The 27,139-nt window shown below is 41.9% G+C and overlaps 3 protein-coding genes across 4 annotated transcripts; 1 reads left to right on the plus strand and 2 right to left on the minus strand.

The window, feature by feature from the left end:
• Positions 1–1,056: 1,056 nt before the first annotated feature.
• On the minus strand, positions 1,057–15,602 carry usp49 (ubiquitin specific peptidase 49). Of its 2 annotated transcripts, none has more exons than XM_085777104.1 (7): positions 15,320–15,602; positions 13,541–13,663; positions 11,921–13,395; positions 10,745–10,952; positions 4,303–4,411; positions 3,940–4,145; positions 1,057–2,725 (listed from the first exon to the last, which is right to left on the minus strand). In XM_085777104.1, the coding sequence occupies exons 3-7, from the start codon at positions 13,328–13,330 to the stop codon at positions 2,622–2,624; spliced, it is 2,037 nt and encodes a 678-aa protein (XP_085633230.1). In that variant the 5' UTR covers positions 13,331–13,395; positions 13,541–13,663; positions 15,320–15,602; the 3' UTR covers positions 1,057–2,621. The 2 variants fall into 2 exon arrangements, with proteins under 2 accessions (XP_085633230.1, XP_085633232.1); XM_085777106.1 differs by having other exon boundaries at positions 13,537–13,663; positions 15,320–15,512.
• Positions 15,603–16,999: 1,397 nt separating this feature from the next.
• med20 (mediator complex subunit 20) lies at positions 17,000–19,352 on the minus strand. Its single transcript, XM_085777107.1, has 4 exons — positions 19,263–19,352; positions 18,891–19,036; positions 17,484–17,737; positions 17,000–17,396 (listed from the first exon to the last, which is right to left on the minus strand). The coding sequence occupies exons 1-4, from the start codon at positions 19,274–19,276 to the stop codon at positions 17,175–17,177; spliced, it is 636 nt and encodes a 211-aa protein (XP_085633233.1). The 5' UTR covers positions 19,277–19,352; the 3' UTR covers positions 17,000–17,174.
• Positions 19,353–19,857: 505 nt separating this feature from the next.
• bysl (bystin-like) lies at positions 19,858–26,933 on the plus strand. Its single transcript, XM_085777111.1, has 7 exons — positions 19,858–20,246; positions 20,776–20,932; positions 21,033–21,171; positions 22,398–22,531; positions 22,635–22,795; positions 26,128–26,230; positions 26,362–26,933. Exons 1-7 carry the CDS (start codon positions 19,985–19,987, stop codon positions 26,714–26,716), a joined length of 1,311 nt encoding a protein of 436 aa, XP_085633237.1. The 5' UTR covers positions 19,858–19,984; the 3' UTR covers positions 26,717–26,933.
• Positions 26,934–27,139: the final 206 nt, after the last annotated feature.

Consider the following 27,139-nt stretch of genomic DNA (forward strand, 5'->3'; position numbering starts at 1 on the left):
AATCTGTATAACACATGGATCATCACACCAGTTTTTAACAATAGATAGGCTATCACACAAATGGACATTCATTGTGTATTGCAAATACGGCAGTAATAGCCTGAAATATGCAATAAATAGGTCCAGGGGAGCCGTAACTATCTGTAGCTACACAAAATATAATAACGGTGTAGTGCCTGTGGAGCAAATGCAGAATTCTTTTTTGTTTGTCCTTTAAAGAGGACAAGGCTGTTTATATCTGATACGCTGCACCGCTGGCTCCATCTAGTGGCCGTACAAATTTATTTTTTATTCTGAAATGGCACCAAATTCAGCTGAAAGTGCAGCCTGGGGTTGATTTACATTTTCTATTCAAATTGATATAGTACTAGGATGAATGTCACCTAAGCCAACTAAAATTAACAAAATAAACCAACAGACAATGCATTTATTATAAACACATCATCTGCTTTTTTGTTTTTAATTTTTGTTTTGAAATAAACTGCAACTGCAAAGTGCAGCAACAAGTGTGTGTTGTTGGTTATGAGGACGATTTTAAATTTTAAATTTCAGTGTGTTCATCTTTTCTCAAGAGTGTGTTTATGAAGAAATGATCAGGCCAACACAAGTAGCCTAATGATGGTGAGATGTAGTATGTCATCAGTGTAATCAGAGGACAGAAAAGCTCTCATTTACAGAGATCATTTACATTTAACATGTCCTCCGTGCCGTCTTTGTCTGGACCAGATTATATTCACTCTAGGTTTCAAATCTTTAAGAACACATTAGAGAAACAGGACTAATAGGAGGTCTCAGATCAGTGTGGATCTGTCTACTAATCCTGTGGATTATTTCAGTTCTACTTTGCTCTGTCTGTCTGTCAGGATGATAAATGTGTCAAGAGATGATTGCCAACACATTTTTCAGACTCCACCTTTACACATAGCATATGTATGTATAAATGAGTGATGCTCCTACCCTCAACTCTCCTCCGTCTCCTTCTGACATTCTGATTCAGTCAAAAATAACCCTTCATACCCTATAAAAATATCTAAAAATAACACAACACAAAAATAATTCAAATTTGTTTTGTCTTTTTAATAATTACTGTCAGACAAAGCCCATATGACCATTACATTTATGACAGGTATTCTTACAGTACAAGACAGAACTCAAGGGGATCAGAGCCTGTGGCATAGCCACACCTGACCGCTAAAAAGTAAGACATTCATTGTCATTAGATTGTTCCAACTTTTACAGAGTTCACAAATGTAATTTGCATTTGACTCGTATCAAACACAAGTTTTTCTTGATTACCTAGCAAATTCTAAAGACCTTGATAGAAACAGCGGAGTAGAAAAAAACATTGTATAACAAGCAGAAGAATTCCTGATTTTATCTCAATTTCCTGTCAAGATGCGAGATGTACAATATATTGCTTTCAGGTGCTCAACTCAAAATGGGTACCCCAAGTCTCCCAAAAACACATTCCTCAGTATCGCAGTCTGCCCTTGAACTTGTTTTCCATCTCCTGCATTTAAAACTGCAGGCACAGTGTCTGTGACCTGGGCTCAGACTAGTCTAACTCTTAACGCAGGGGGAGCTGCCATTTAAAGAAGTCACAGGAGCTAAAACAGGAACAATCACAACCATAGGACCAACAGGAATAGCCCCTCCTCAAAAGTGCAGCTTTCCGATCACTCATCTTCAATCAAGTGTCTCAAACTTTTTGCTTCTTTTTGTGGAAGTGAAACATTGAATGACTACAAAACCAAACTAAAACAAAAATGATTCCTGTTCAGTGAGAGCGCGCACACCAAGGCCTCCAGCCTAAGACACAGTATCCAGTCACAGAAGTACGATTGAGGAAAGGAAGTGGTGAAATACAAATGACAGGATGAGTATTAAAAGTTTTCAGAAACTGACATTTCACAAGAATTAAAAAAGCTGACCAGGAGGCAACACAGAGTCTGGACTCAAGTCTTCTACCACTACACTCTGACTCTTCATTCAAGTGGATCTATGCGACGATGTTGAAACATGGACCTCCCGTAGTATTTAAAGCATTGAGACCAAATGTACAGTTACATACAAATCGCACAATGTCAACATGATGGCAACAAAATGCTCCAAACTCCAGAATCCATGTTGCCTTTTGAATGTAAAATGCTGTCTCAGGAGAGCGCCTGGTTGTTTCAGACTCAACACATGAGTCGGAGTGTTTTTGAAAAACATGGACACACAACTTGGTGTTCAGCAGGACAGAGTCAAACCTGCTCTCACAGTCTTCAGGCCATTAAACCGATCTACAGGTCCCACAGGGTGGAGAAACACATTGCCTCATTTATGAAAAGATTAGATTTCTTGATTTTTTTTATTTTACATCAGGGAAAATCAATGAATATCCACCAATTGTAACGGTTAAATTACACAATGGACCACCTTTTTTTTGTCTGGATTATGCTACGAAAATTATCACCTTGACTCATGATTGTGGATGTCCTACTCCCCTCTGTGATTTTCTTTTGGAAATCATTTGAAAGTGATTGTTTTGATTCATATCTGGGAAAAACATCAGAGAACGTTTTCATAAATGCAGCCCTAAGTTGCCACGTGCAGGTCGACATCACAGCGAGAGGCGCCTAGGCAGACCTCTGGGTATAGAAGAGAATATAGGCCTGAGTGTTGCACACCTCCTCCACACTGCAAACCTTCATCTCAGAGTCATTACAGTGGACCCAGAAACCTGAGGGGAAGAAGACACAGCAGGTTAGAAGTGCAGCAGAACATCAGGGGGGTATTCCATCAAGCTCGCTTAGCTCAAAGTCTGGCTTAAATGGCCGAGTCTGGCTTATTTGAGTGAGAGTTCAGTTCCATCAACATGGCTAAGATTAGCTCCACCTCGGTAACCATGGAAACATGGTTCTGGCTAAGCCTGACACTTCGAGTTAAGCTCCGACTTCCCGTTCCATCAACCTGAGCCTCAACTCTGTTCCATCAAAGTGGTTAACACGAATGCCAGCCTTGTAACCATGGTGACTTATTAACTAGCTAACTAACTAAAAAGTTAACTAGCCTATTAAAAAAATAAAAGATAGATAGAAGTTAATTAACTAATTAACTAATTAAAAATAATAATAAAATGAAACTGAGGCATTTAAAACTGCTATTCACTATCACTTCATCTCCTTGAATCGATGGATTTGGTAAATATGATTTTCTACAGTCAATTCTGAAATATATGTGATGAACCATATGAAATAGTTGATAAATGTGATAAATATCACTTGTTAAAATAAATTAATACATTTTGTGAATTTATTTAGGTCTTAGGCTAAATGAATTGTTAATATGTGTCACTATCTATATTCACTTTGTCCCTTTGATGAGGGGATCAAAGTTTCTTTTTGGACTTTTACACCTTTATTTCTTATTTTCTTTTGTATAGTAGTAGGTAGGTCGGGATACTGGGGGCGTGGTTAACAAGCTGCTGTGTAAAGTTACCCAGCAGGCCGTTCATCTGACCACCTCCCTCACTCAGGGTGTCAGTAGCTACAGCTTTTACTATACAGAGTCATTTAATAGTTTAATCACTGTTTTAACAGACAATCCATCTAGAGCAGCGTTTCCTTTTCTTCTTCTACAGGCCTTATATTCATCATAAATCTCCATAAGCAGCGTTTAGTAGCTGTGGAGAAGCTTCGCTGCGTTCGTTCCCTTTGCTTTCGGCCATTTTATGATATTTTCGGCACTCGACTGGTGTGGGCTTGGACCAGGTGAGGCTTACAGGTGAGGCTTGAATTAGCGTCAAGTGGAGCCAGCTGATCTGGTTTGATGGAACGGGTCGGGGCTAGGTTTGGAGTTCTCGCTAATTCAAGCTTCAAGATTACACCATAGTCTGGATGTTCTTTGATGGAATACCCAGGACAGCACGCACTCAGCGTCTGGACTCTTGCTCACCTCCTTCTGTGTTGTAGCAGTATGCGGTGTAGTGCCCTGAGCCGAAGCCTTTACCATGATGCATGACCACGGCAGACAGATCGTAGGTGTAGCCTCCTCTGTGGACAGAGTGACCTGAGCCTGTGCAGCAGTATGGTTTGATGTTCAGAACTTGGTCAAAGGCCACATGGACGCCGATTTTCTCTCTGTGGTTCCGCCCTGACCATCTGCCAGACAACAGGGATACGAGTTAGTGTCACAAGGATTCAGAGGCGTCGTGATGAAAAGAAACGTTCCTGTGCTGAATGAACAACGTGCTTCAGACCTGTTCCAATACTTCAGTGAACACAGGAGGGAAAAAAAGCAGTGAGTGGAGGAACTTGCCTGAAGCGTTTGAGGTGCAACCGTAGAACCTGAGGTAAGCGGTAGATCAGAAGCTGCTTACGTGCCTCTGACAGGACTAAGGGTTTGTGGGATGACTTCCGTCTTCTTTCTGGCAAACCATTAAACACAGACATGTTGAGTTAATCCACACAACAATTCAAATGCATATTACTGATGTGAGGCATATAACTAATATATACTAGAAGACATAATGAACATAATCAACTTAAACTTGATGTGAGGCTTTGTTCTAGTGCAGTGGTTCTCAAGTGGTGGGTCGGGACCCAAAAGTGGATCGCGGACCCGTTCTGGATGGGTCGCGGACAGCTGGTCAAAAAAGTAAATAATATTTAATGCACATCAAGTGTTTCCCCTACTATTGTACAGGCCTGGCAGGCCGCCAGGCCAACGACAGCCCCCGCCAGGCCAGAAAAAATTAATATGGCAAAAAATAAGCGACATATCCATTCATTCAGAAATCAATAATCATTTCTGTTTAGGAGGCTCTGTGCAGCGCTGTTCTGCAACGCAAGTTAACCTGCTTCGCTGCCTAGTAATGATGCAAGTGTGCGAGCATATTATGGGATGTTGAGGTTTATAACAAGTAAACTATGGTGCCGTGGAAAAAAGAAAAAAAATATCACGGGCGACAGACGCGCGTCATGCGAGAGAGACAGGGGAGGAGGGAGAGAGAGTGAGAGGGGGGATTGACGCGGAGCAACGGGACTGTTAAATTAAAGATACTTTATTAATCCTTTGCAGGAAATTACAATGTTACCAGCAGCAGAAGACAACACAAGACCACAAGCACGCATCATGCACAAAAATACACAATAACACAATAACAACAATATTGCACAACCCGTTACAAACTTATGTCAGAGAATAAGAGCAGCAAAGTCTAAAATGCGATTTAAAAAGAAGTAAAAGTAGCAAGGTCTAAATTTTTAAGATAGATTTTTAAAAAGGAGGGAGAGACGCTGTCACATGATTACAGATATTAAGAGAAGCAAAATGGCATAGTGTCAGGTGGAATCGAACTGGGTCGCTGCAGTGGGTGTGCTCTACCAGGTGAGATAGGCTGTACGTCGTCGTATTTAATCGGCGATTTCACCGAGTGTTTTAGTGACGGAAAGCGGCCTGACGGTGCTTCATTAACGCCGCCGCTGTTTCAGACTCGGGGCAGACGAATATAATTAATATAATACATCCATGGGGCAGAGGCTTACAGTTTAGTTACCTTACCGACGAGCTAACGTGTAACCCTGCTGTCAATAAACACACGTGGAGACGGTGCTTCAACGGTGCTGTTGCCCTGTCGCTGTTGTTTCAGTGTCCCACATCCTTGAGTTTTACAGGGGCGTCTCAATAAACTAAAATAACATGGAATGGTATTTCCAGTAGTTCAAGTCAAGAAGCCCCAACCAAGTATTGAGAGCATAGATGGACATACTTTTCAGAAGGCCAACATTTTCATCTTAATTTTTTTTAAAGATTTTAAGAATACTGAATTAATACTGAAGCTAAATTGTCCACTGTCTACTGCAGCATGTGAATACAAAATCTGATTGGAGGAGCCAGCTATCTGTTAAAATGTTGTCCAGGTTAATGTTTTTGGCCATGAAAGGCCCTTCAGTTCAAGATTTCAACTGTGATCGGGCATTAAACAGGTGGCTCACCTGTTCAGATAGGGGAGGGTGTGTAACTGCTATTGGTAAAATAATGTGAAATAGCATTAGATGGGGCAAGTAGATTTGAGAAGTACTTGCACGGTAGGGCAAGTAGGAAAAAACCTTAACGTCGAACCCTGATGTGGGCCTCCTTTTATATTTAATAGAGGGGGGTGTGTGCTGTCCCACGCACCTCGTCTGTTCAGGGTTTTTCCGTGGGTACCACCGGGCCTACAAAATTTTCTAGGGGAAACACTGCACATCTGATGTTGGACATGTCTTTTATTTTGAAAAATAACTTATATTGAAAGGCACACGAGACACGTGACCACATGCAGTTGTAATGGTCCTCCTCAGTTTCTTATTATTTGCTCCATTTGCTCTGAATGCAAAGATATCAGTTTCTTATTAATGTGGCCTGAATGCAGTGAAAATACCTTGTTTTGTGGGTCTTTATTTTGAGCAATTTGATATTTATTCACTTTTGTGAATATGCTCTGAATGCAGAGATGCATTAGAAGTCAAATATATCATTTTGTTGGTCTCCATTTTGTGCAGTTTGACATTTTTTTTATTCACTTCCGTACATGCAGTTGTCATGGTCCTCCTCAGTTTCATTCATGTGCCATGAACAAAATGAGTTTTTAAAGGGTTTTAAAAAAATTCTTGGTTTGAATTCTATAAAAGTGGGTCACGACTTAATGACCATGGGAAAATGTGGGTCCCAGAGTGAGACTAGTTGAGAACCCCTGGTCTAGTGGAGAGGAGACACTTCTTACAAGTCATCTTACAGTCGTACAAGTAAGGAAACAGTTTAATGGCCTCCCTCCTCCGGGTGTAATGACATCACTTCCTACTGTCACCAACAAATCACTCTCCTTCATTCCAGTTATTGAAAACTGGATTTAAATCATGCGTGGACAAACTAAGGCCCGTGGGCCATATGTGGCCCGTTGGTACAAAACTGTCTAAATAGCAATAACATAACTCAAATTTATTCGCTCTGCACGTCCAAACCATGGACCAATTTTTCCCTCAACGAGGGAGTCAATCACAGAACGGGAGAGGGCAGCAACACGATGACGACACACCAAAGCGACTTTGTTGATAGCTTGTCGATCCAACATGGCGGCAGACGCTTTACCTTTTGATGCAGCGTTAGAAAGTGTTTTAAGTAGTTTAGACTGCAAGTTTATTTTGAAAAAAGAGCAACATTTATCGTTTTTTTCTTATCGGATTTCTGCCGCCCTACATACGTCATCAGGTATGACTGATACGATTGGCTAAGCTACGCACAGATGCATTTGATAGACATTCATAGCGCCCAATAAACAGCTCTGGGCTTTCGTCAAATTCCTCAACTATGAAAAAATGAACGGGTGGTTCCCAGACCGAATCTCAGTCTACATTGAGATGAGATCTGGCCAGGCTACCGAAGACCACAAACTTCGATGCACTGGGGAAGTTAAGTTTTCTTTGACTTTTAGGTAACGGCTTTACATGTCATTTATATGAGTCACACACACGCTCTCTGTCCATCTGACACTGGCCCCAGGGCCGGAAATTCATTTTCCAAAAGTGGGAGGAATTCCGCCCCCTAAAGCCGGGTTCAGACTACACCATTTCAGGCCAGTATTGACACGATTTCGTGTCCGACACATTTCCAGCGTTGTGCCCGATTATGAGCACCGGGAACGACAAACTGACAATGTGAACCTGCTCTGACGCATTATTTACACCCAGTGAACATGTGCTTCATGTGTGCAATATGTCTATTATTTAGTTTCGGTATCATTTATTTGTTTTTCAGTTATGATTACTGCACTACTATCTATGTTTTGTGAATGAGTGATAAATAAAGCTGAAAAAAAACGTTGAGATTTACACATCTGTTAATGTCCCCCACGTTCTCTGTGAAGGACAGACAGTCAGACTGTCCTATCATTTTTTCTTCCTTTTAATTTTCGTGTCTGAGCAAAAGACGGCTATCACACACAGCGTTACAGTCTCCCTGAACCCGGCTTAAGGGGAGGGGGGGGGGGGGGGGAGCCCACTTCTGGAAAATGACATGGGAGGGTGTGGGGGGTGTTACTTTGTTGGGACGGGACTACAGGTTTTACACGTCCTATTACCTGAAATGACATTTCGCTCTAGCTCTCCTTCAACTTCAAACCGTTTTCTCTGAACTTAAAGGGACAACGAGGAGTTTCTCATTGGTTATAAAAAAGTCTCGCGTTAATGTGGATGAATCTACGCTACCCACACTTGTGTTATGTCTCTATCGTTATTTTGTTATTATTAGTGGTGGTGGAAATGCTGGGCGAGCCGACCAGCGTTTCCTTACTTTTGGTTTTGTGGTGAGTCATGAGAATAACGCCGCCGAATCGCCGTTTATGGTCGGAACTACGACGGTATGTGATCGTCTTTGAACCTCTGACTTTAATTCTTGATGAAAGAAAACATGAGTCTGTCTTGCGCCGGTCAAAGAATTTCACGGTGCACGCAGACGCTCATAAATGTAGTGTGAAAACGCTTCGCTTTTCCAAAACTCCTTGTTGTCCCTTTAATACAATGCTGTTCTTGTCTCTTTCTCCTTCTCTCTGAGTGGTCATCTTGTGGCGCTGCATCTGTGTCTACACTCTTTGTTTTGGTGGCTCCCTCCTCTCTCTAGTCTCCTCGCTCTATTTCTTCCAGAGCCCAAATATCTATATTATAGACATTTATGCTTCAGATATAAATGATGCTAGAACTCCACAGCAGTTCAACATCACAGGACATGTCATGTTTCTCTTCTATAAAGCACATTCTACATCTCGGAGGCAACGTCTTTCCACATAGTGGGCTTCATTTGTCTTTCAAACGGGAACGGGGTGTTTGTGCAAGACGCTACATCTGATTGCCCCCCATGGCGCTGTAACCAAGGTGGTGGCCAAAATCACCATCGATAGGCAGGAAAACCTTGTGTTAAAGTTGGGCCGACATGTGCCTGTGCTTCACCTGTAAAGACGGCGCCGCTAAAAAAGAAAAGAAAAAAGGGCTCTGCTGTTCCTCTCTCTTTAACCTGCTGTTTGGCTGCACTTTGTGTAAAAAGAGTTTAACGTTGGAAGATCTAACCTCCATCTGAGCGCCGACCAGCTGAGCCAGAGCACACCAGATGTGGCGCTGCACAGCTGGAGCAGCATGTGTGTTTTGTAACATCGGCAAGAAAAAACCCATCAAACTTCATTCAGTAGTGTGTGTCATTTAAGTCAGACCGCCTGACGCAGCGCTCCTGTAGTGTCAATCAGTGCTAACGTTGGCTGGTTTGAAGTGTGTGCGTGAATTTCCTGCATTATGAGTGCTAGATTTGCGATAATCGGTTCAATTATACACAATACCCACAATCCCGCAGTGAATTTCAGGTCCTGGGCCCGGCCGTCAAATGTTAAAACTCATTGTGGCCCCTGAGCCGAAAGTTTGCCCACCCTTGATTTAAACTGTCAGCTCACATCCCATTTTATTTTGTATACCAATGATTGTTTTAGTAACCATAAGAACAGATTCATTTTAAAGTACGCTGATGATCCTATCATCGTCAGCCTTGTAGAAGGAGAGAACCAGGACCACGGGCCGCTCGGAGATGATTTCGCCACATGGTGTGATCAATCCTTTCTCCATTTAAATGTATCAAAAACCAAAGATATGATCATCAACTTGAGAAAATCACCTCCTAACCCCCCCCCCCCCACTTTGTTAAAGGTGAGGTCATTGAAATAGTGGATAACTACAAATATCTAGGTATCCATGTCAACAATAAATTGTGTTTACCTCATGTCATTGCCAGCTCTAAAAAGGTCCAACAACGCTCCTGCTTCCTACATTTTTTAAAATGGAAGGAAAATGTATTCTTTTAATGTTTCCTCCGAAATGATGACGTTATGACGGAGTGTCATACAGTCTGTTTTAACTTTCTGCTTTATTGCCTGGTTTGGTAACCTTAACGTGTCTAATCAGAACAGATTTAACAGCCTTGTCAAAATTGCGAGCAAGATCCCCTGGGCTCAACCAGCCCAAACTATCAGAAATAACAGCTCACAAGTCCATAGGAAGGCTTACGCCATCGTAGATTGTCCAAACCGTCCACTCCAAAGCTCTCACCCTCTAGTCAGCGTTTCAGAGCACCTGCCAGACGCACTAAGAGATATCAGGTTTCTTTTATTTCGTACTACATGTTGTTCAACAACATGTAGTACCTCCTCTTGCACTTTCCTAAGTAGCACTTTAATCCTCGTGCAATATATTTTGGCTGCTCGTTACTATATTACACACCCAATTTTCATTGTTACTATATGTTGTTTTGTCGTGTTTGATTTACCCCCCCCCCCCCCCCCCTTCACTTTTATTATAACTGTTTACTGCTGTCTTTTACTGTACCTTACCTGTATCTGTACGTAATTCTATTTTCTTGACTGATTTCCCCCAGGCGACAATAAAATTAACTGAACTGAACATCCCATTATTATTATTATATTAATTATAATTTGCAATTATATATATTATTATCCCACCAAAGCTGTATTTGGACATGTTTTAAAACTAAAAGTGTATATTATGGCTAAATCAGACTGAACAATCAAAACCTGGTGCATTTTTTTTAGTCTGAGATAATTCAGGACTCATTTTCAGTTTTCAGTTGAAGCTGTAGGGGGGATACAAACAGACCAGAACTTAGGTCCACCATGTTTCCACAACCTGCTGTCTTTGTGTTGCTGTGTATCCAAAATTGTACTTACTGTTGCAGTGGTTGCAGGCGTAGATGCTGCCTTCAAGAGCCTCCATCTCTGTAAACTTGGACAGCATCTCGGTGAGGGTGCAGCTGCGCTGGTAAGCCGTGGAGCCTGAGCCTTTGTCTATGCTGTGATATCGCTCTGGAAACTCCAAAGACAAATCCCAGAACGGCTCCACTGTGTTGGACTTGTGCTTACAGGACAGGCACGTCACCTGAAGGCAACAGTCAGAGGACAGGACGAGCAGTTAGAGCTCCAATAGGTAGTACGTGTGATGTTGACATGTTGTCCTAGACTACATGGATCTCTAAAGACAATGGAACGATGATAAAGGCATCACAAGCATGTCATGTTGCTAGATAGAAAACACAATATTATAAGCCATTCAGCCTCATTCTTCACTATTTGGGGAGAATAAGGTTACATTATCATAACAACCGCAACCGCAGTGACTTAGAATCCATGTTATGTGTGTTTGTGACATTTAAAACTATCAGGGACTGAGGTCTGGCTATGTGTGAGCAAAATAACTAGAACTTATATAGAGCCAGATCCTGCTGTCTGTCTTCTGGGTATCTTTTCCAGGCTTGCGAACCAGGCAAATAATAAATGTCTAGCAATAGCCTTTACTGTTGCTAAGAAGCTACTATATTGCCATTGGAAAGCTACATCAGCTCCTAGTATCCAAGTCTGGTTCAATGTACTCATTAAAATAGCAAAGCTGGAAAGAGTCATATATTGTAACACAAACTCGGTGGATAAATATGAAAAAATGTGGTCTTGTTTTCTAACTGCTATGGAATGAGTGGGGGGAAAAGAAGAAGAAGAAGAGAAAAAAAAAGAATTTGGTGTGGCAGTATCGTCCCCGTTTGTGATTTTGTGATAGAACTATGGTGCCCATTTTGATATAATGTCTTTGGACATACCTGTTTTTGGTTGTTTGTTTATCTACTTATTTTTGTTTTGTTTTGTTTTGTTTTGTCTTGTATTTTTTATTTATTTATTTTTTCTTCTCTGTTGCTGTCGATGTGACTGGCTGTTTTGTTCTCCTTTATTGCTTTACTGATTGTATTTTAGTTTGACTGTATTTTCTTTTGTGAAAAAAATAATAAAAAAAAGAGTTAAAAAAAACAAAAAACTATCAGATCATCACATCACGTCTGGTTGTGTTGGCCGTCTCACCTGGCTGAGTAGCTGCCCATGAAAGATGGTGTTAAGGACCTTTAGCACTTGCTTGGATAGCTTCCTCTTTGTGATGGGGATGACTATCCTCCGCTTGGACCCCTCGGTGTCCAGCTCCTGCTGCACCTTGTCCAGCAGCTCACACAGGAACTCCTGGGCGTCCTGTTGGTCATAGCCACGGAAAGCCGGGATGAGGTTCCACACAGAGTGCAGCATGGCGAAGGGAGAGACCAGAGACCACCGGCCGGACCACATGACCCTGAAAAGTGTATGCAACTCATGGCACAGAGACATCTGCTGGCGGGTGGAGCAGCGAGACTCCTTGGGCTGGACCAGCTCGGCCGCCTGCGAGGACGGCGGAGCGCTTTCCTTTTTGCCCACGGGCAAATTCCAACAACCGGCCTTCCCCATGCGGCCCAGCGGGCAGCCTGACAGCGCCGTGGTACCGCTGCTGACCACCCCTCCCGTTACCCCCCCCTTCATCCCCTGGGAGTGGTTGGTCTTAGCCAGCAGCTCCTCAGTCTCACACAGGTCCAAAGTGAGAAAACACTCCCTGAATTTCTGCAGGTGGCTCAGCACTTGCAATATTGAGTTCATGTAGCACGTGTTCCCCAAGTTGCGCAGACCGGTGACGCCCGGAGCGGGCCTCCGGCGGGTCACAGCATGAGTGGAGTAATATCTCCTCAGTTTGGTGGCTCGGCCGTTCTGAGGAGCCTTACGGGACAGGGTTAGTAGGGAAGGCTTCTTGGGAGGAGGAGGTAGGCGTTCTGGAGGGTCGCGAAATTTGCGAGGAATGAGTGTGATCGCTGAACGTGGCGCCTGAGTAAGAAGCCGAGCACTCTTTCTGGGAGGTACATTGCCAAGCTCTTCGATGAGTCTCCGTTTGACCTCTTTCTTTTGTCTTCTAGCTTCCTCAAGTTTCTCCTTGTGTTGATTCTGCAGCTCCTGATGTTTGCTGGTCCACATTTGAAACATTTTCCCGAGGAGCGCTTTCCTCCTGTGACGCAAGGCCAGCTGCATGGCGGGCTGAGGGCCGCTCTCCCCGAGCCACGGGGTACACTCCCCACCGGTGGAGGAGCGCAGGGAGCGTCTGCCCGGGCTGCGGACGGTAGAGAGCGCCCCTCTGAGGAGTTTGAGGTCTCCCTCCGCGTTGTCATTGAGTACATAGTCTCCACAGGCGAAGCAGAAGACGTCCAGCTCACGCACCTCCATGGCCAGTGGGTGGTGTGACTCCTGAAAGTGTTTGAGCGAGTGCTCCTCCATGAAGCGTCCACAGGCCACGTGGGAGCACTTGAGGCAGGCCCACACCGAGTCGGTGGTGCTGCAGTCCACACAGTGCCATTTCTGTGGATTGAGGATAGAGTGATCGTGGCCCAGACGAAGGCGTCCCACGTGCTTACAACGATCCATCTCTCCAGATGCACATGTGGCCTCAGAGATAGGACACACGTCCTGTAGCCGAGCAGCAACTCATTCTGAGTTTAAGAGAAAGGATAAAAAGTAAAGATTAAAAATCAGTGCTTATTATTCTGTCTGCCATGATTATCAATGTGACCTCTTCAGGTTGATGAAGCTGCAAAACACAGCACCATGACAGAAGACTGAAAACAGTATACCTACTGTGAATGTAGTTTGCTTGATCAGGTCGAGGACAAAACATCACAACATCTGCAGAGAAATCAACAGCAACGTTCAGCTGGATCACCCATGTTCATGGTGAGAACCGGCACCGAGAGGAACATGCTGCAAAATCAGGATGAAATCAAATGAATAAAAGCATAGCTGCATCTCCTTTACTAACAGTTGTTCAATTATATAACAAGACACGTAAGGCTTTGGTTGTGAAGACTGGTCACCACAAAATGACACGTTTCTCTCTAACAAGGATCCTCAGCATGTAAGAGGCTTTAGAAAACACTCTTTAAAAAACTGTTTTGAAAAGCATATATTCACATTCATATAATATTTATAAGTGTTTATTAACCATAGATAACCTGTCGGGGCGGTGCGTGGCGCAGTGGTTAAAGCGGCCACCCCATGTAGAGGCTACAGTCCTCAACGCAGGCGTCCCCGGTTCGAATCCCGTGTCGGGCGGACCTTTCCTGCATGTCATTCCCCCTTTCCTGTCTATCTCACTGTGCTATCAAATAAAGGTGAAAAGGCCAAAAGATATACTTTAAAAAAAACCCATAGATAACCTGTCCATTGATGAGTGTGGACTGGAGCAGACTATGTGTTTCTTCTCCTCTGTGTTCAGGGGTTTTTTAGGAGTTGTGTTATAAATTTGACTTCACATTGATATACTGAGCAAGTGTTAGAATTCACATTATACATGGTGGTTATTTCAGTGCACTGATTTCTTAGAAAATCTGAAAAACCTCTTGATGTCAGCTGGTGAGGTTGAATCTATGATCACTGAAACACATTAATAACATTAAAAGTACTTTACTAGCCCTGACCCCAAACTTGGAGGCAATACTACTGACATGGAGGTGAATGGCTCTGTCCTTTTATGTCAATCCATGTAATTGTTTAACACAGCAGTACCAACGCTGTACTGCCACTTCATGTAGCCTTCTTCTCCTTTATATAAACCATCCACTTCTAAATCTATTTGTAATGAAAAGACACCATTCAGCTGGAAGTCGGTGCAACTGGTTCGTAGTGAGTCGTGTTGTATTGTGCTGTTGACTTGTGCAGTCAACAGTGAACTGTGTGTAGGCTACTGTGTATTAACGCGTCTGGCGCTGATATTGGTAAATGTTGTTAATATTCCCACAGTCTACGTTACGTGTCGCGTTTTGTGAAAGTTGTGGTGTTGTGTGCTGTGGCTGGCGGCTCCTAACGCCATGCTAAGCTGCTCCACCGTCAGCATGTAGAGGCAGAACAAAGAGCAGTCACAGCCACTCTCCAGGAACATCCAACAACTTTAGTTGGTCTGAAGCTGCTCAGCAGGAAATAAGTTAGCTAACGCCGCTAACCGCTAGCCCGGGCTGCTCGGCTCGGGCTCGGCGTTGTGCCGAGCCTTCTGCCCGTCTGCTGCTCCATTATTTAGTTTGTTTAACGCAGATGGTTCCCTTGGCTCCAAGTGACCAAAAATTGTGTTGTTAGCTTACCACTGTGGTGGCTAACGTTAGCTACACGGCTAACGCGTTTTTTTGTTTGTTTTTTTCAGGACAATCGAAGTTAACCTAACGGCTGTTGTTTGACGCTAACGTTAACCAACGATGCACGGCTTAGCTCGCTAGCGAACTACGCCGTTAATCCTCTAGAAACTCCCCGGTGACATTCACCACACAGTCGGTTAATGAAGTGGAACGGTGCATTAACGCCGGGCCTCATCTGTGTCCGTGTATTTGTAATATCTGGTCATGAAAAAAAAAACCTGGGTAACGTTACCATCGCTAACATCCATCCATCCATCCGGTGCGCTCGGAGCTGGTTGTTGTCCTTCTCACAGATTGAACAACCCAACTCCCGATCCGAGCCCAGACCCTGCTGCTCTCATTGGACTGGGACTGAGCGGCAGCCGGGCGCTCATTGGCGGAGTGGCTGAACAACAGGCAGCAGGATGGACCGTCCGACCGTCCACCCACCGAGGCCACATGGAGCAGGAGCCGAGGCTGGGCTTGGACCGCAAAACCCCGGGCAAACAGACAGCCGCGTTGACCCCTGAGCCTCTGACCCAGTGTCTCCGAAAGCCCGATGTTCACCGACAGTCAGCTGCTGCACTGAGTTAATCTGATAAAAACGCATTACATCCGCACATGCGGATGTAAAGCTTTTAAGCACAGTATTGGTTGTTTCTGCCGTTCAAGCTGTCATGTGGAGGGGACTTTACTCGGGGCCTCTATGACTGCAAAATACTGTGATTAATACACAGGGTGCCGTGTATTAATTCAGAATGAGGATGAATACACTACATGTAAATGCTGTTTAGAAAAATAGAACTCATACAATATAAGAATCAGTGATCGTTACTGGTGGCCCCTTTTTCAGTAAGGAGTAATGAAAAAAGTTACTTGACTCAAGAAGTCCCGTCACAAAATAGCTACACCCGTTAAAAGTTATATAGCCTACACTTTTTTTCTGTCCAAGTTGGAAAAATGCCGTTTATTTGGAACTAACCAACTCTCTTAGCCTGCCTGGCTGTGCAGAGGAATACTAAGTGAGTTGGTTAAAACGAAATACTTACTTTTCCTGGTAAATTAGTTAGGCTACTTTTATAATGTAGTAATTCAGTTACTAACTCAGTTACTTTTGGGGGAAGGTAACTACTAACTATTATGACTTGTAATGTACCCAACACTGATTATAATAATGCACACAGTTTTTAAGTTGACAATTCATAATGTCATCCACACAAATCCTCTCAGGTTCTGTCATTGGATCATTGGACATTTGGACCAGCAGTGGTGGTAGAAGTAAAAGTAATGTCATAATGTATCATAATTATGTAGAGTGGTGGCCCATTCCTGAGCTTTACATGTTACTCTTGTGAGTTCTAATTATTATTGCATGAAGATGAAAGCAGCATTTAAAAAACCCTGCACTCTATGATCCGTCCCCGCAGGTGTTGTCAGTTATTTGCCTGATAAGGCATGTCTGGATTGCATGGTCAATGCATTGCATAAAAAGCAAGTCATAGAATAAATGATGGCTGAACTCCATTAAGCTGTCATCATGGCTTAGTGCAGTTACTAGTAGCATTTGTGCTTTTTCTCCTCCAAAAGGGAGGGCATGGCCAGGAAATAAAAAATAAAAAAGTCAAATTCTCTACCATGACAAAGTCTTCTGAATCAGTTTACTGTGTTCATGTCTTTCTGATGCAGACAGAGCCCCTGTATATAATTTTTAAATGTTTTATCCTGTTTAAATACTCTAAAAACTAATTAAATTCAATCCTCTAGCCAGAAATAGAAAATTTTATGAGATCAGCTGAAAGAAAAAAAAAATTATGTGATTTTACTTTCATCTCATGTACCAACTCTTGAAAGCTTATATCCCCACCAAGAGAATATCTGAAGTAGTGGGATTCTATAGGAATTAACATGTTGGAAACAATAAGGAACAGTGATTCTGGCTACAAGGCATCTTTAATACAAAATGTTTTCATCAAATATATAACACCAATGCAACTGAGGCTTTGGTAATGAAAATACACCATGTTGATCAATAGGATCAGAATGAAAGTAACATAAACATAACATAATATAAACATACAAAAATAGATCCATCCATTCCTACTGACAGTTCAACGCACATTACTTCCTTGAATTTGCAACTTCCGCAGTTTGTTAAACAACTCCAGATACTGTGTCATGGTGTCAACGCTGTCTGCCGGTGCAAAGAGTCCTTCTGGCTTGGCAGCAAACACAGATGGCAGCTCAGGGACACTGGAGCCAAGGAAAGACTGCATGAACTCCTTCATGAGATTCCAGCAGTCCCCTGGGACCACACAGGGACAGTACTCCACCTGAGGAGACACAGCGGGAGTTAGAGCAGCTACAGTGGGAAAATGATGGCGTGGCCACTCTGTGAATGAATGGGACTGAGAACACACCTCCACTGATATCCCTCTGGCACTGGAGCTCATCGTTACTGTACCAACTTTTATCAAGAAGTCACAGTAGCGGTATCTGGAACCACGACACTCCACCTTGTGTCCTTTGGCATTCTGAAAGTGGCTTTTTAGCTTCACCATGAGAACATCAAAGTTTGCATCAGCTACAAGGCAGGGTCCACCTTCAAACAGCGCCAGACAGCTCAGGGGGGTTTCAGAGTTGTGCATCACATATAGGAGCTTGGACGGTTGACCTGTAACAGACAGGACAGACTGCTGGTCAGAGGGATTCATCTGCTGTTCAGATGTTTCAACAGCACTGACTTGTTATTAAGCAGTCAGCAGCATCGGGTAACACCCACACCTTCTTAAACATCAGGACCAACTACCTAAATGTCAAAGACCCCGCATGACATACATATACATTGTTTCAACAATAAGGATTTTTCAAATGAAAATCAGCAGGCTTTACAGAAGCTCAGCAATGAAAAAAAGGGAGAGAGGCTTTGTATTTGTTTCACTCATGAGTTCATCATCTACCAAGGAGCAGCAGTTGTGATCAGGGCTGCAGCCACTTATTGTTTCATTATCTATTAATTGTTTTATGGCATTATTGTTGTTTTACACAGTACATATTTTGGATAGATTTTTGATATTTGGGAGACACTTTTGCACTTCTTAATACTTTTACTTTGCCAGTATTAAGATGCTCAAACTACATCCTGTTGCTATTTATAACTGTGTAAAGAATTGAACTGAATTGATGTAGAAAACATATTTTTTCCCCATCAATTCAATGCTTATTTTTCTAACTCTGGAGTACATTGATTGTGACCTCATTTATGATGTTAGGATAAGGTCAAAGGTCTTGGACGTTATTGTAAGAAATGACAATATCAAGCTTACATAAAAGTGGCAAGGAATGCACACAAAAAAAAAAAGTGTCAAGAAATAAAACAACATTAGAAACCACCAAAACATTAGGAATGAATAAAAACGTTTACAATAAATGAAATAAGGGATCAGTTAAAACAGGAACATCTGGAAGTAAGGTGATGTCATTACACCTATGGATAAACATGGAGAATGCTTTGCAAATTGTTCCATGTTGCAAGTGCATAATAAGAAAAATTTGATCTTAAAAGTTAGTTAGTTAGTTAGTTAGTTAGTTAGTCTTTACCTGCAGAGTAATCCAATCTACTGAACTATAAATGCCTATTACACCCCCCTTGGCTTATTCTATCAGCTGTGCAAAACAAGAGATTTTTACATTGGTGCAAAAACATTATCATCTGTTTACTAAATAAATTACATTTACATCCAAATGTAACTTATCACTTATTGTTGCAGTAATAAAGCAGCTATACTTTTCACCGACGCTTAGATACGGAGAAGATTAAGTATTACCGCTGACGTTGCCTGTGGCATGGTAGGTCTCACAGTCCACACAGAAGCTGCCCTGCTTCACGGCGCCCAGCTGCTCCAGCTTCTTGTGCAGGATGTCCACTGTCTGCTGCACGCTCTTCCCCTCCGCCACGGGCACCTGGCACACACTGGCGGAAACACACCGTGAAAAACACATCAGACCACAGCCCCTGTGTCACCATCTTCATTGTCATTACAGCGGTGTCGGTTTGGCCGAGCACCGTGAGAACCAAACACACAAACACATGAATGGAGACTGAGACGGAGGAGTGCTGATGACTGTTTGGATCAGGTGGAAAATTATGATTCTTTTTTTTTTTCTGAAATTTGAAAATGGCAAAAACCTCATCTCACCAAGTGACTCCCATTGATGTTTTTGCCTCCCGTTGCAGTCGAGTGTGTCGGTTTAATACATCCGGGTGAAACAAGTTTTCCGGTGAAGTTAAATCACAGTAGATTTTTAATGGGTGAATTGACACTCACGGATACAAGTAGCTACATATACTTAGATAGATTATACAATAAATAAAATATATAAATAATAAAATATTTAATGAAGTGAAATTAACATGAATTGTGGCGTTTATATTCTTGCTCGTTTTTTAGGCTTTTTGTTTAGGTTTGATGCTGCGTTCAGGATAAATCGGGGCTCGGACCTTTCCGACCTGAAAAACGGTGAAACAATAAAAATGCATTTGAGTGCCAAAATAGATTAAAACGTCCTCTTTGTAGTTTTTTTTATGCCATACGTGAAGCAGTTTGAATACAAAGTTTGTTTGTCTTTGGTGTGGTGCGCCTCGAACGCTTTTGAAGTCGGAACTCGGAGTTTTCAACTGGGAAAGTTCCGAGTTCCGACCGTTCCGACTTGTCACGAACGCAGCATATGGTTCTACGTCACGTCACGTAACTTACGTCACTTCCTATGCAATGGCCATACCATATGGGCCATACACCATACACACGTGTTGAAGAAGTAGACGTGAGTGTTTACAGTAGTTGTTCGTCTTTAGACCTCAGCGAACACACGCTAACAAAAAGCACCAGCAGCGGTAACAGTTAGTTGTTACAGAGCGGACATGCCCAAAGTGAAGAAGTCGAAAGGAGGCGGGAAGAGCGGAGGAGGAGCGGTGGCGCTGGCCGACCAGATCCTACAGGCCGACACGGTGCAAGCCCGCAGCCGGACGAAGAGCAGAGACGGCCGGGTAGAAAACGAAGACAAGTACGTAGACGAGCGTCTGTCGAGGAAGATCTTACAGCAGGCCCGGATTCAACAGGAGGAGCTGCAGACTGAATATGGTCTGGCACCTGAGAAGAAGAAGACTCCAGTCACTGTGCTCGGTACGTTGAAGCCTCTTCACCTTTAATCACTTCTGACAGATCCATGATGGAGCCTGGTGGGACATAGCTGCTCCCAGGTCCATATGATGACACGGGGAGTACTATCAGGATGAGATGAATAAATCAATAACGTTTTGGAATTATCATAGTAGACCACCATTAAACACTCTGATCCACAGCATGTGTTACCATTTAGGCTCAGGCTGTTATTCATGGGGTTTTTATGCTGCAGTGAACTGGTTGGTAATCCAGCTTTGGTTGCCTTGAAATTTGTGGCAGCAGTTTGAAGGAAGGCTTTTCCTGTCTCAGCTAATGTCCTTGTCCTCAAAGTGAGCTCCATAAAAAATGGATTTTTAACTTTACGAGGAAGAGTTTGAGTATCTTACACGGAGCCCTGGCCAGTAACTGTAACTGTGAGCAAAGCTTGATCGTGGTTAAAGCCTTGTAATTCTTACTAAATGAAGCCAATCCCAGTGAATTCAAGTGTGACTATGTAATTTAACCATTTATGTTGTTGTGAACATGTCAGGGTCTGGCTCTCAGGATGCAGATTCAGATGAGGAATGGCCAGCCCTGGGAGAAGCAGGAGCTGGCGACAGCGATGCTGAATATGAAACTGAGGTTGTTGTCAACGCAGATGACGAGAAAGCCATTGAGATGTTCATGAATAAAAACCCACCGATGAGGCAAGACACAACATAATCCAGACTTGAACTCGCATAACACAAACTACAAGCTTGTTTTCCTCTTATAACGCGCTGTGTTTTCTATTTGTGGCACTTGTAGACGGACCTTAGCTGATATCATCATGGAGAAGATCACAGAGAAGCAGACTGAGGTAGGAACGGTGATGTCGGAGGTGTCAGGAAAACCAATGCCACAACTGGACCCAAGGGTAATAGAAGTGTACAAAGGAGTGAATAAGGTGAGTTCTCCTACAATGTGAATGCACTGAACAAAAACAAAGACGGGTGAATTCTGGGGGAATGAAGGTTGTCATTTATTCATAGCAACCTGCTTGGTATATCAGTGCTCAGATCTCTGCCATGTTCATTGCTCCGTTTGTTTTGCACAAACCCGTTAATACTACTTGCTTCTTGAAGGTCTGGTGAACACGGTGGCCGGGAGGTGCAAAGCAACATTACAAAATCTGAAACACTTTTACAAAGCTTGAGACAAATTTACATTTTAGAAAACATTTTTACATATCATAAAACAAAATTACATTACCATAACACATTTACAAGTCCCGAAACAAATTAACATTTGAAAACATTTGTAAAACACTTTTACAAACACAGAGACAAATTTACAAATAACTTCAACTGGAAAGGGAATGTACCAACTCCTGGGTTGAACAGGAAGTGATAACGGGAGCAGCCAATAGGAGTTGTTGATGGTGGCTACTGGCTACGGCACCAATCACTGTCCATCCTGGGTCACCATGGACTCATCAACGACAACAACAACTCCTATTGGCTGCTCCCATTATCACTTCGGGTTCAACCCCAGAGTTGGTACATTTCCTTTCCGGTTGATGTTATTTGTAAATTTGTTTTATGATATATAAAAATGTTTTCTAAAATGTAAACTTGTCTCAAACTTTGTAAAAGTGTTTCAGATGTTGTAATGTTGGTTTGCACCTCCCGGCCACCGTAGGTAAAGGCTGCGTTAGTCTCGCTTGCCAGACCCTCCTCCAGAAAAGAAGGAGGCTGCGTTAACACTTCTTTTTTTTTTTTTAGTTATAAAAGTTTTTAATACTAAATTAAACAGGTAGGGATGCACAATGTATTGACTTGGAAATCTTTAATTTAGACAAAGATGTAGTCAACACTAGCACGCTTAAGGATATACACAATGTGTTTTGGTGTGCAACAATAAATAAGGTCCTGGTATTGTGCGTGTTGACTCAGTCACAATGTCACGGTTCTTCATCTATAATTCAAACTCTTTTTTTTTTTTTTTCCCCAATTAATTTTTATTCACACATTAGAGAATGTTTCCAACAACAAAACATTTTTCAGGGCATTCTTAACCCCCTCTCCCCCCACCCCACATGCGTTAACACTTCTGAAGGAAGTGTGTGTTTTTTGTGTCTGAGCATAAACATGCAGAGTTTAAGTGTCATTTCTGTTTTCCGCCTCTGTCAAGGTTCTGTCCAAGTATCGCAGTGGTAAACTGCCCAAGGCTTTTAAAATAATCCCGGCACTTGCAAACTGGGAGCAGGTTCTGTATTTAACTGAGCCTGAGACATGGACTGCAGCTGCCATGTACCAAGCAACAAGGTGAGCCCCAATTGGTCAGAATGTTACTTTAAACAAACAGACAGACTCATCATAATCACATAATATGGTGATATACTGTATATCTGATATACTTTTCTTGTAGAATCTTCTCCTCCAATCTGAAAGAACGAATGGCCCAGAGATTTTACAACCTGGTGTTGCTGCCCAGAGTACGGGACGATATCGCAGAGTACAAACGACTCAACTTCCATCTGTACAGCGCCCTGAAGAAGGCCCTGTTCAAACCAGGAGCATGGTTTAAAGGTGAGACGGAAGAAGGATGTTTGGCTTTGCAAAGAGTAAGATGAGAAGATTGACCCTTAATCTCATGTCTCTGTGTTAAAGATGTCCTTTGGAGTGGCAAACAGTTATACTGTCACTGTATCCCTGAGAAGTGTTTTCCCTTCACATAAAACATTTGTGAAGTGCATCATCATGCTCATACATGAGATGAGATGAACAAAACAGAGACCCACTGGTATTGAAGCTTAGAAACTCTGCTAGAGAAATAAACTGCACATCTGTATACGGCAATTTCCCTACGGGGACAATTAAAGTATATTGAATTGAATTGAATTGAAAATGTTTCCCAGACCATAATCTCAAAAAATGCCTGACAGTAATTCTAAAGTAATATATATTCTGTCCAAAAAAAAAGAAGGCATCAGTTTTTGTTTAGGTTTTGTTGTTGTTTTTTTTTAGATACAGCTCTGGAAAAAATTAAGAGACCACTTCAAAATGATGAGTTCCTCTGGTTTTAGGTATGTGTTTGGGTAAAATGAACACTTTTATTTTGTTCTATAAACTATTGACAACATTTTTCCCAAATTTAAAATAAGAAATATTGTCATTTAGAGCAGAAAATGACACCTCATCAAAATAACAAACAGACCTGGATTAATGCAAAGAAAACCCGTTGATATTCATTAAAAAAAAATACAACACTCTTTTTTTATTTTTTTTTAACTTGGGAAGAATTCAGAAATCAACATTGAGTAACTCCAATTTTAATCACTCCAACAGTTTTTACACTCTTTCTAATTAAATATCATGTGGTTCAGGTGATCCCCTCAGTGAGTTGTGCTTGTGTTGGAATGCAGTAGAAACTTGACTGGAACTTGACTCTACTGCCATACATGTACTGTAGAGAAGCTGGTTTATTAAGACAGATTTGGAGTGGTCTCTTACACATGCTGGCTGTGTTTTTGAGTTTGTAATGCAATCTGTTCCAGCTCAAAACTGGATGTCTGTGTTGATGAATTCTTTATTATGATCTAAAAGTGGTTAAAACATTTATTGAAGTCAGTGAGATCCAATACACTAGCTGGACTTTCACACCACCACAGTAGTCATTTTATTCATTGTTGAATAATAGCCTATTATTTGATGGTTAAGATCTGGGTGCATTAGTGGCGTTCCTTTAACTTGTCATCTCTCAATCGCTAGATGGAAAATAATATCTCAGATCCCCAATGACCTTGCAGAGGACAGGCTCAGACTAAAATGTGAATAGTGTTGAAGTAAAATTGCTATTGAAAGCCTAACTCTCAATTACCGCCAGTCTCACAATCCTCGTGGGCCGGTGCACAGTGGCCATAATCTTAAGAACCATAACTTATTGCCCAGTGAATGCTGGACTAATCTTTACTCACACCCCAGACCCCACTCTGGGGTAAGAAGTGGGGATAGCGAATGAATGAGAGGATTTGACAGTGGATGAAAGTACAGGCTTTCTGGGACATGTCATGTTTCTAAGTTTAGCACCAAATGAAGACATTTTATTCTGAGGACACTTACAGAGGATTAGCTGGTGTCCACAGGGTAAATAACACTATCGGATAAAAGAGCACAGTAATATACCAAGTTTAATTGAGTCAAGTTGTCCCTCATATCCAGAATGTGTGTTTGGTGAATAATTGTTGAAGATCCATTTTCTCTATTTAATTCTGGTAAGTCCTGTCCTCATTTGTGAGGACTGTTTTTAAAAGCATGTATTAAAACCGTTTATGCGAGCTAAGACCACTAAGAGGCAGTGTTGCCTAAAAATGCATTGTGTTGTATTACAACATTCAGTAAAAAGAAGAGCGCTAGATGACCAATAAGGGTGGGCATTTACCATAATGTTTACCATCATCCAAGTTGATCTTACTGGCATAAACATTAATGAATATCTGATGAATGAAACAGATGAAGAAATAGTTCATTTAATGTTAATTCATCACAACAAATGAGCAACAAAAGTTCTGTAATTGTGGATGAGCTTTGTAAAAAAAACAAACAAACAACTATACTACTTTATAAAAAAATATATGCACAGTTTAGGATTATTTCATTATTTGATTTACACTGTTGTCAGTTTATTGGCTGGTAATCATCATCCTCATTTGATGTTGGTTATGTATGTTTTAGCAGTAAAATCTAAATGAACACTAGTTTGATTCATTCATGAATCAAAGAATAGCATATCACTACATTAAATACTAAATACCAAATAAAGGTTATATTAAAAGGGCAGTGTATTTGTTTTACAGGTCAAAGTGAAACTGCTTGACCATAGCACAACAGTTGTTAAAAGGGTTATGTAAGGTGCTCTGTGGCTCAGTGGGTAGCTTTGTCAAGTCTGAAGAAATTCCTCCAGTGATATAACCAGTGGATCAACAAATGTTAAACAGGAAGTCCACGTTACCAACTGCATCTGTGGGAATGCAATGTTGTCATAACTGCTAGGCTACTTCCCACATATATCACCAAAACATCCAGATTATGATGGGAAGGTCCAATTCAATGGACATGTCTGTCTCTCTGGAAACTAAAATGATGGATGCTTCACGTAAGATAAAGCCTGGTGGTCCAGATAATGAAACCCAGATATAATGGCTATAGTGTTACATGAAATGCTTACATTTTATTTTATTTTAATGTTTATTTTGCAGGGACGATACATACAACATTGCCACAAAGAATGAAAAATGCGATGCAGACGTCTAGCTTCAGCTAATTTGCAGTCTTTGTCCCTGGTCAGGCTAAAGAAGGATAAAAGATACTGAATACCGTTACAATAAATGCAATAATACAAATACAGTGAATAATACAGTGAATAGTTATCATGAATAAATAAACACAGCTACAAAATTTAGATTAAGAAATTGCACAAATTAAATACATTAAACATTAGTAAAATGCTGTATTGACAGTGACTTGAGAGAAGTTAATGTTCACATTTCTGCTGCTGCTTAAGCCAATGTTTAGCTTTAGCACTAAACATCTTTAATTCTGTTTGGGATTTGATATCTGGTGGTAAAGAATTCCATAGGTGTGTACCCAGCACTGAAAGGGATGATTGACCGAATGTTGTCCTGCATCTTCGAATTTAAAGTTTTGCTTGCTCATGCTCCTTGTCGTTGTCCCACAGTTGTCTGACTTAGTAAAAATCTGTGACATCGCAGCAAACTCTGTTAATCATGGTGTTGTGTTCGCCACCGATGTGATCACGTACAAGTCATTAGTGAGGAACCTTTTCCAATCTCAATCATCCAGGCTACACAGAAAGATGTTCTCAGCTTGTTTCTAATACTCGTGCCTTGTCTGTCACACAGGTATACTGATTCCTATGTGTGAGTCGGGGACATGCACTCTCAGGGAAGCCATCATCATCGGAAGCATACTCACAAAGTGCTCCATCCCTGTGCTCCACTCGAGGTGAGGTTTGCTTTCAGTGACGAATGAGCAACCACTAGTTGTCATTGAAGGCTTAATATTTAATGATGTTGGCAAAGTAAAGGTTGCGTAACCTAGACGGTTGTATAATATGCACACCATTTGTCTTTCAGCGCTGCAATGCTTAAGTTGGCAGAGATGGAGTATAATGGCGCCAACAGCATTTTCCTCCGTCTCTTGCTTGACAAGAAGTACGCCCTGCCTTTCCGTGTCCTAGATGCCTTGGTGGCCCACTTCCTGTCCTTCCGCAGTGAAAAACGCGTACTTCCTGTGCTGTGGCATCAGAGTCTACTCACCCTGGCTCAGCGCTACAAAGCTGACCTGGCCTCCGAACAGAAGACGGCACTGCTGGAGCTGCTCAAGATACAAACACACCCTCAGATATCTGCAGAGATTCGCAGAGAACTGCAAAACTCAGGATCACGAGATATCGAAATTGGGATGCCTGTTATGGTGGAGATGGACTGAGGACTCAGTCTGGAGTGGTCTCCTGCCTAAATGAGTTCACACATGTGAAATTGCACATCCATAGTGATGTGGATGTACTTTATCAAATGAATTTCTAAGCTTTCCTCCTGTCATTGCAGTGCAGTGATAGCTTAGAACTACAAAGACTGGTATTTGTGTATGTTTGAATGCGTTTTAATGCAACAAAATGGATTAAAAACAAAATGAATCCTTAAAAGTTGGTCAGCTATCATCATTTGTTTCAGTCCATAACTGAACCTGGCAGAATTATTTAAAAGCAAGGACCATCTGCTCGGTTTATTCAGGCCAGTCATGAAATAAAAGTTATGTTTTGTGTGGTTTTCAAAACATTTATTTGCTAGCTTATATTATTTTTTCATTCTGATAGTTATTTCAGATTTCCTGTAACATATGACCAACTTT

Source organism: Trachurus japonicus, chromosome 5 (assembly GCF_045865225.1).
Source record: "Trachurus japonicus isolate A0001 chromosome 5, Traja_1.0".
Classification (NCBI taxonomy): domain Eukaryota; kingdom Metazoa; phylum Chordata; class Actinopteri; order Carangiformes; family Carangidae; genus Trachurus; species Trachurus japonicus.

Coding starts and splice junctions, on each gene's coding strand:
- usp49 (XM_085777104.1), bottom strand. CDS start 13,330: ATGGATCGTTGTAAGCACGTGGGACGCCTTCGTCTGGGCCACGATCAC. Junction 4,412..10,744: donor CGCCTGCAACCACTGCAACA/GTAAGTACAATT, acceptor ATGGTTTGCCAG/AAAGAAGACGGAAGTCATCC. Junction 4,146..4,302: donor TTGCACCTCAAACGCTTCAG/GCAAGTTCCTCC, acceptor GTTGTCTGGCAG/ATGGTCAGGGCGGAACCACA.
- med20 (XM_085777107.1), bottom strand. Junction 17,738..18,890: donor TGCCACAGGCAACGTCAGCG/GTAATACTTAAT, acceptor TGTCTGTTACAG/GTCAACCGTCCAAGCTCCTA. Junction 17,397..17,483: donor CCAGAGGGATATCAGTGGAG/GTGTGTTCTCAG, acceptor GTGTCTCCTCAG/GTGGAGTACTGTCCCTGTGT.
- bysl (XM_085777111.1), top strand. CDS start 19,985: ATGCCCAAAGTGAAGAAGTCGAAAGGAGGCGGGAAGAGCGGAGGAGGA. Junction 22,532..22,634: donor GCCATGTACCAAGCAACAAG/GTGAGCCCCAAT, acceptor CTTTTCTTGTAG/AATCTTCTCCTCCAATCTGA. Junction 26,231..26,361: donor ATCCCTGTGCTCCACTCGAG/GTGAGGTTTGCT, acceptor TTTGTCTTTCAG/CGCTGCAATGCTTAAGTTGG.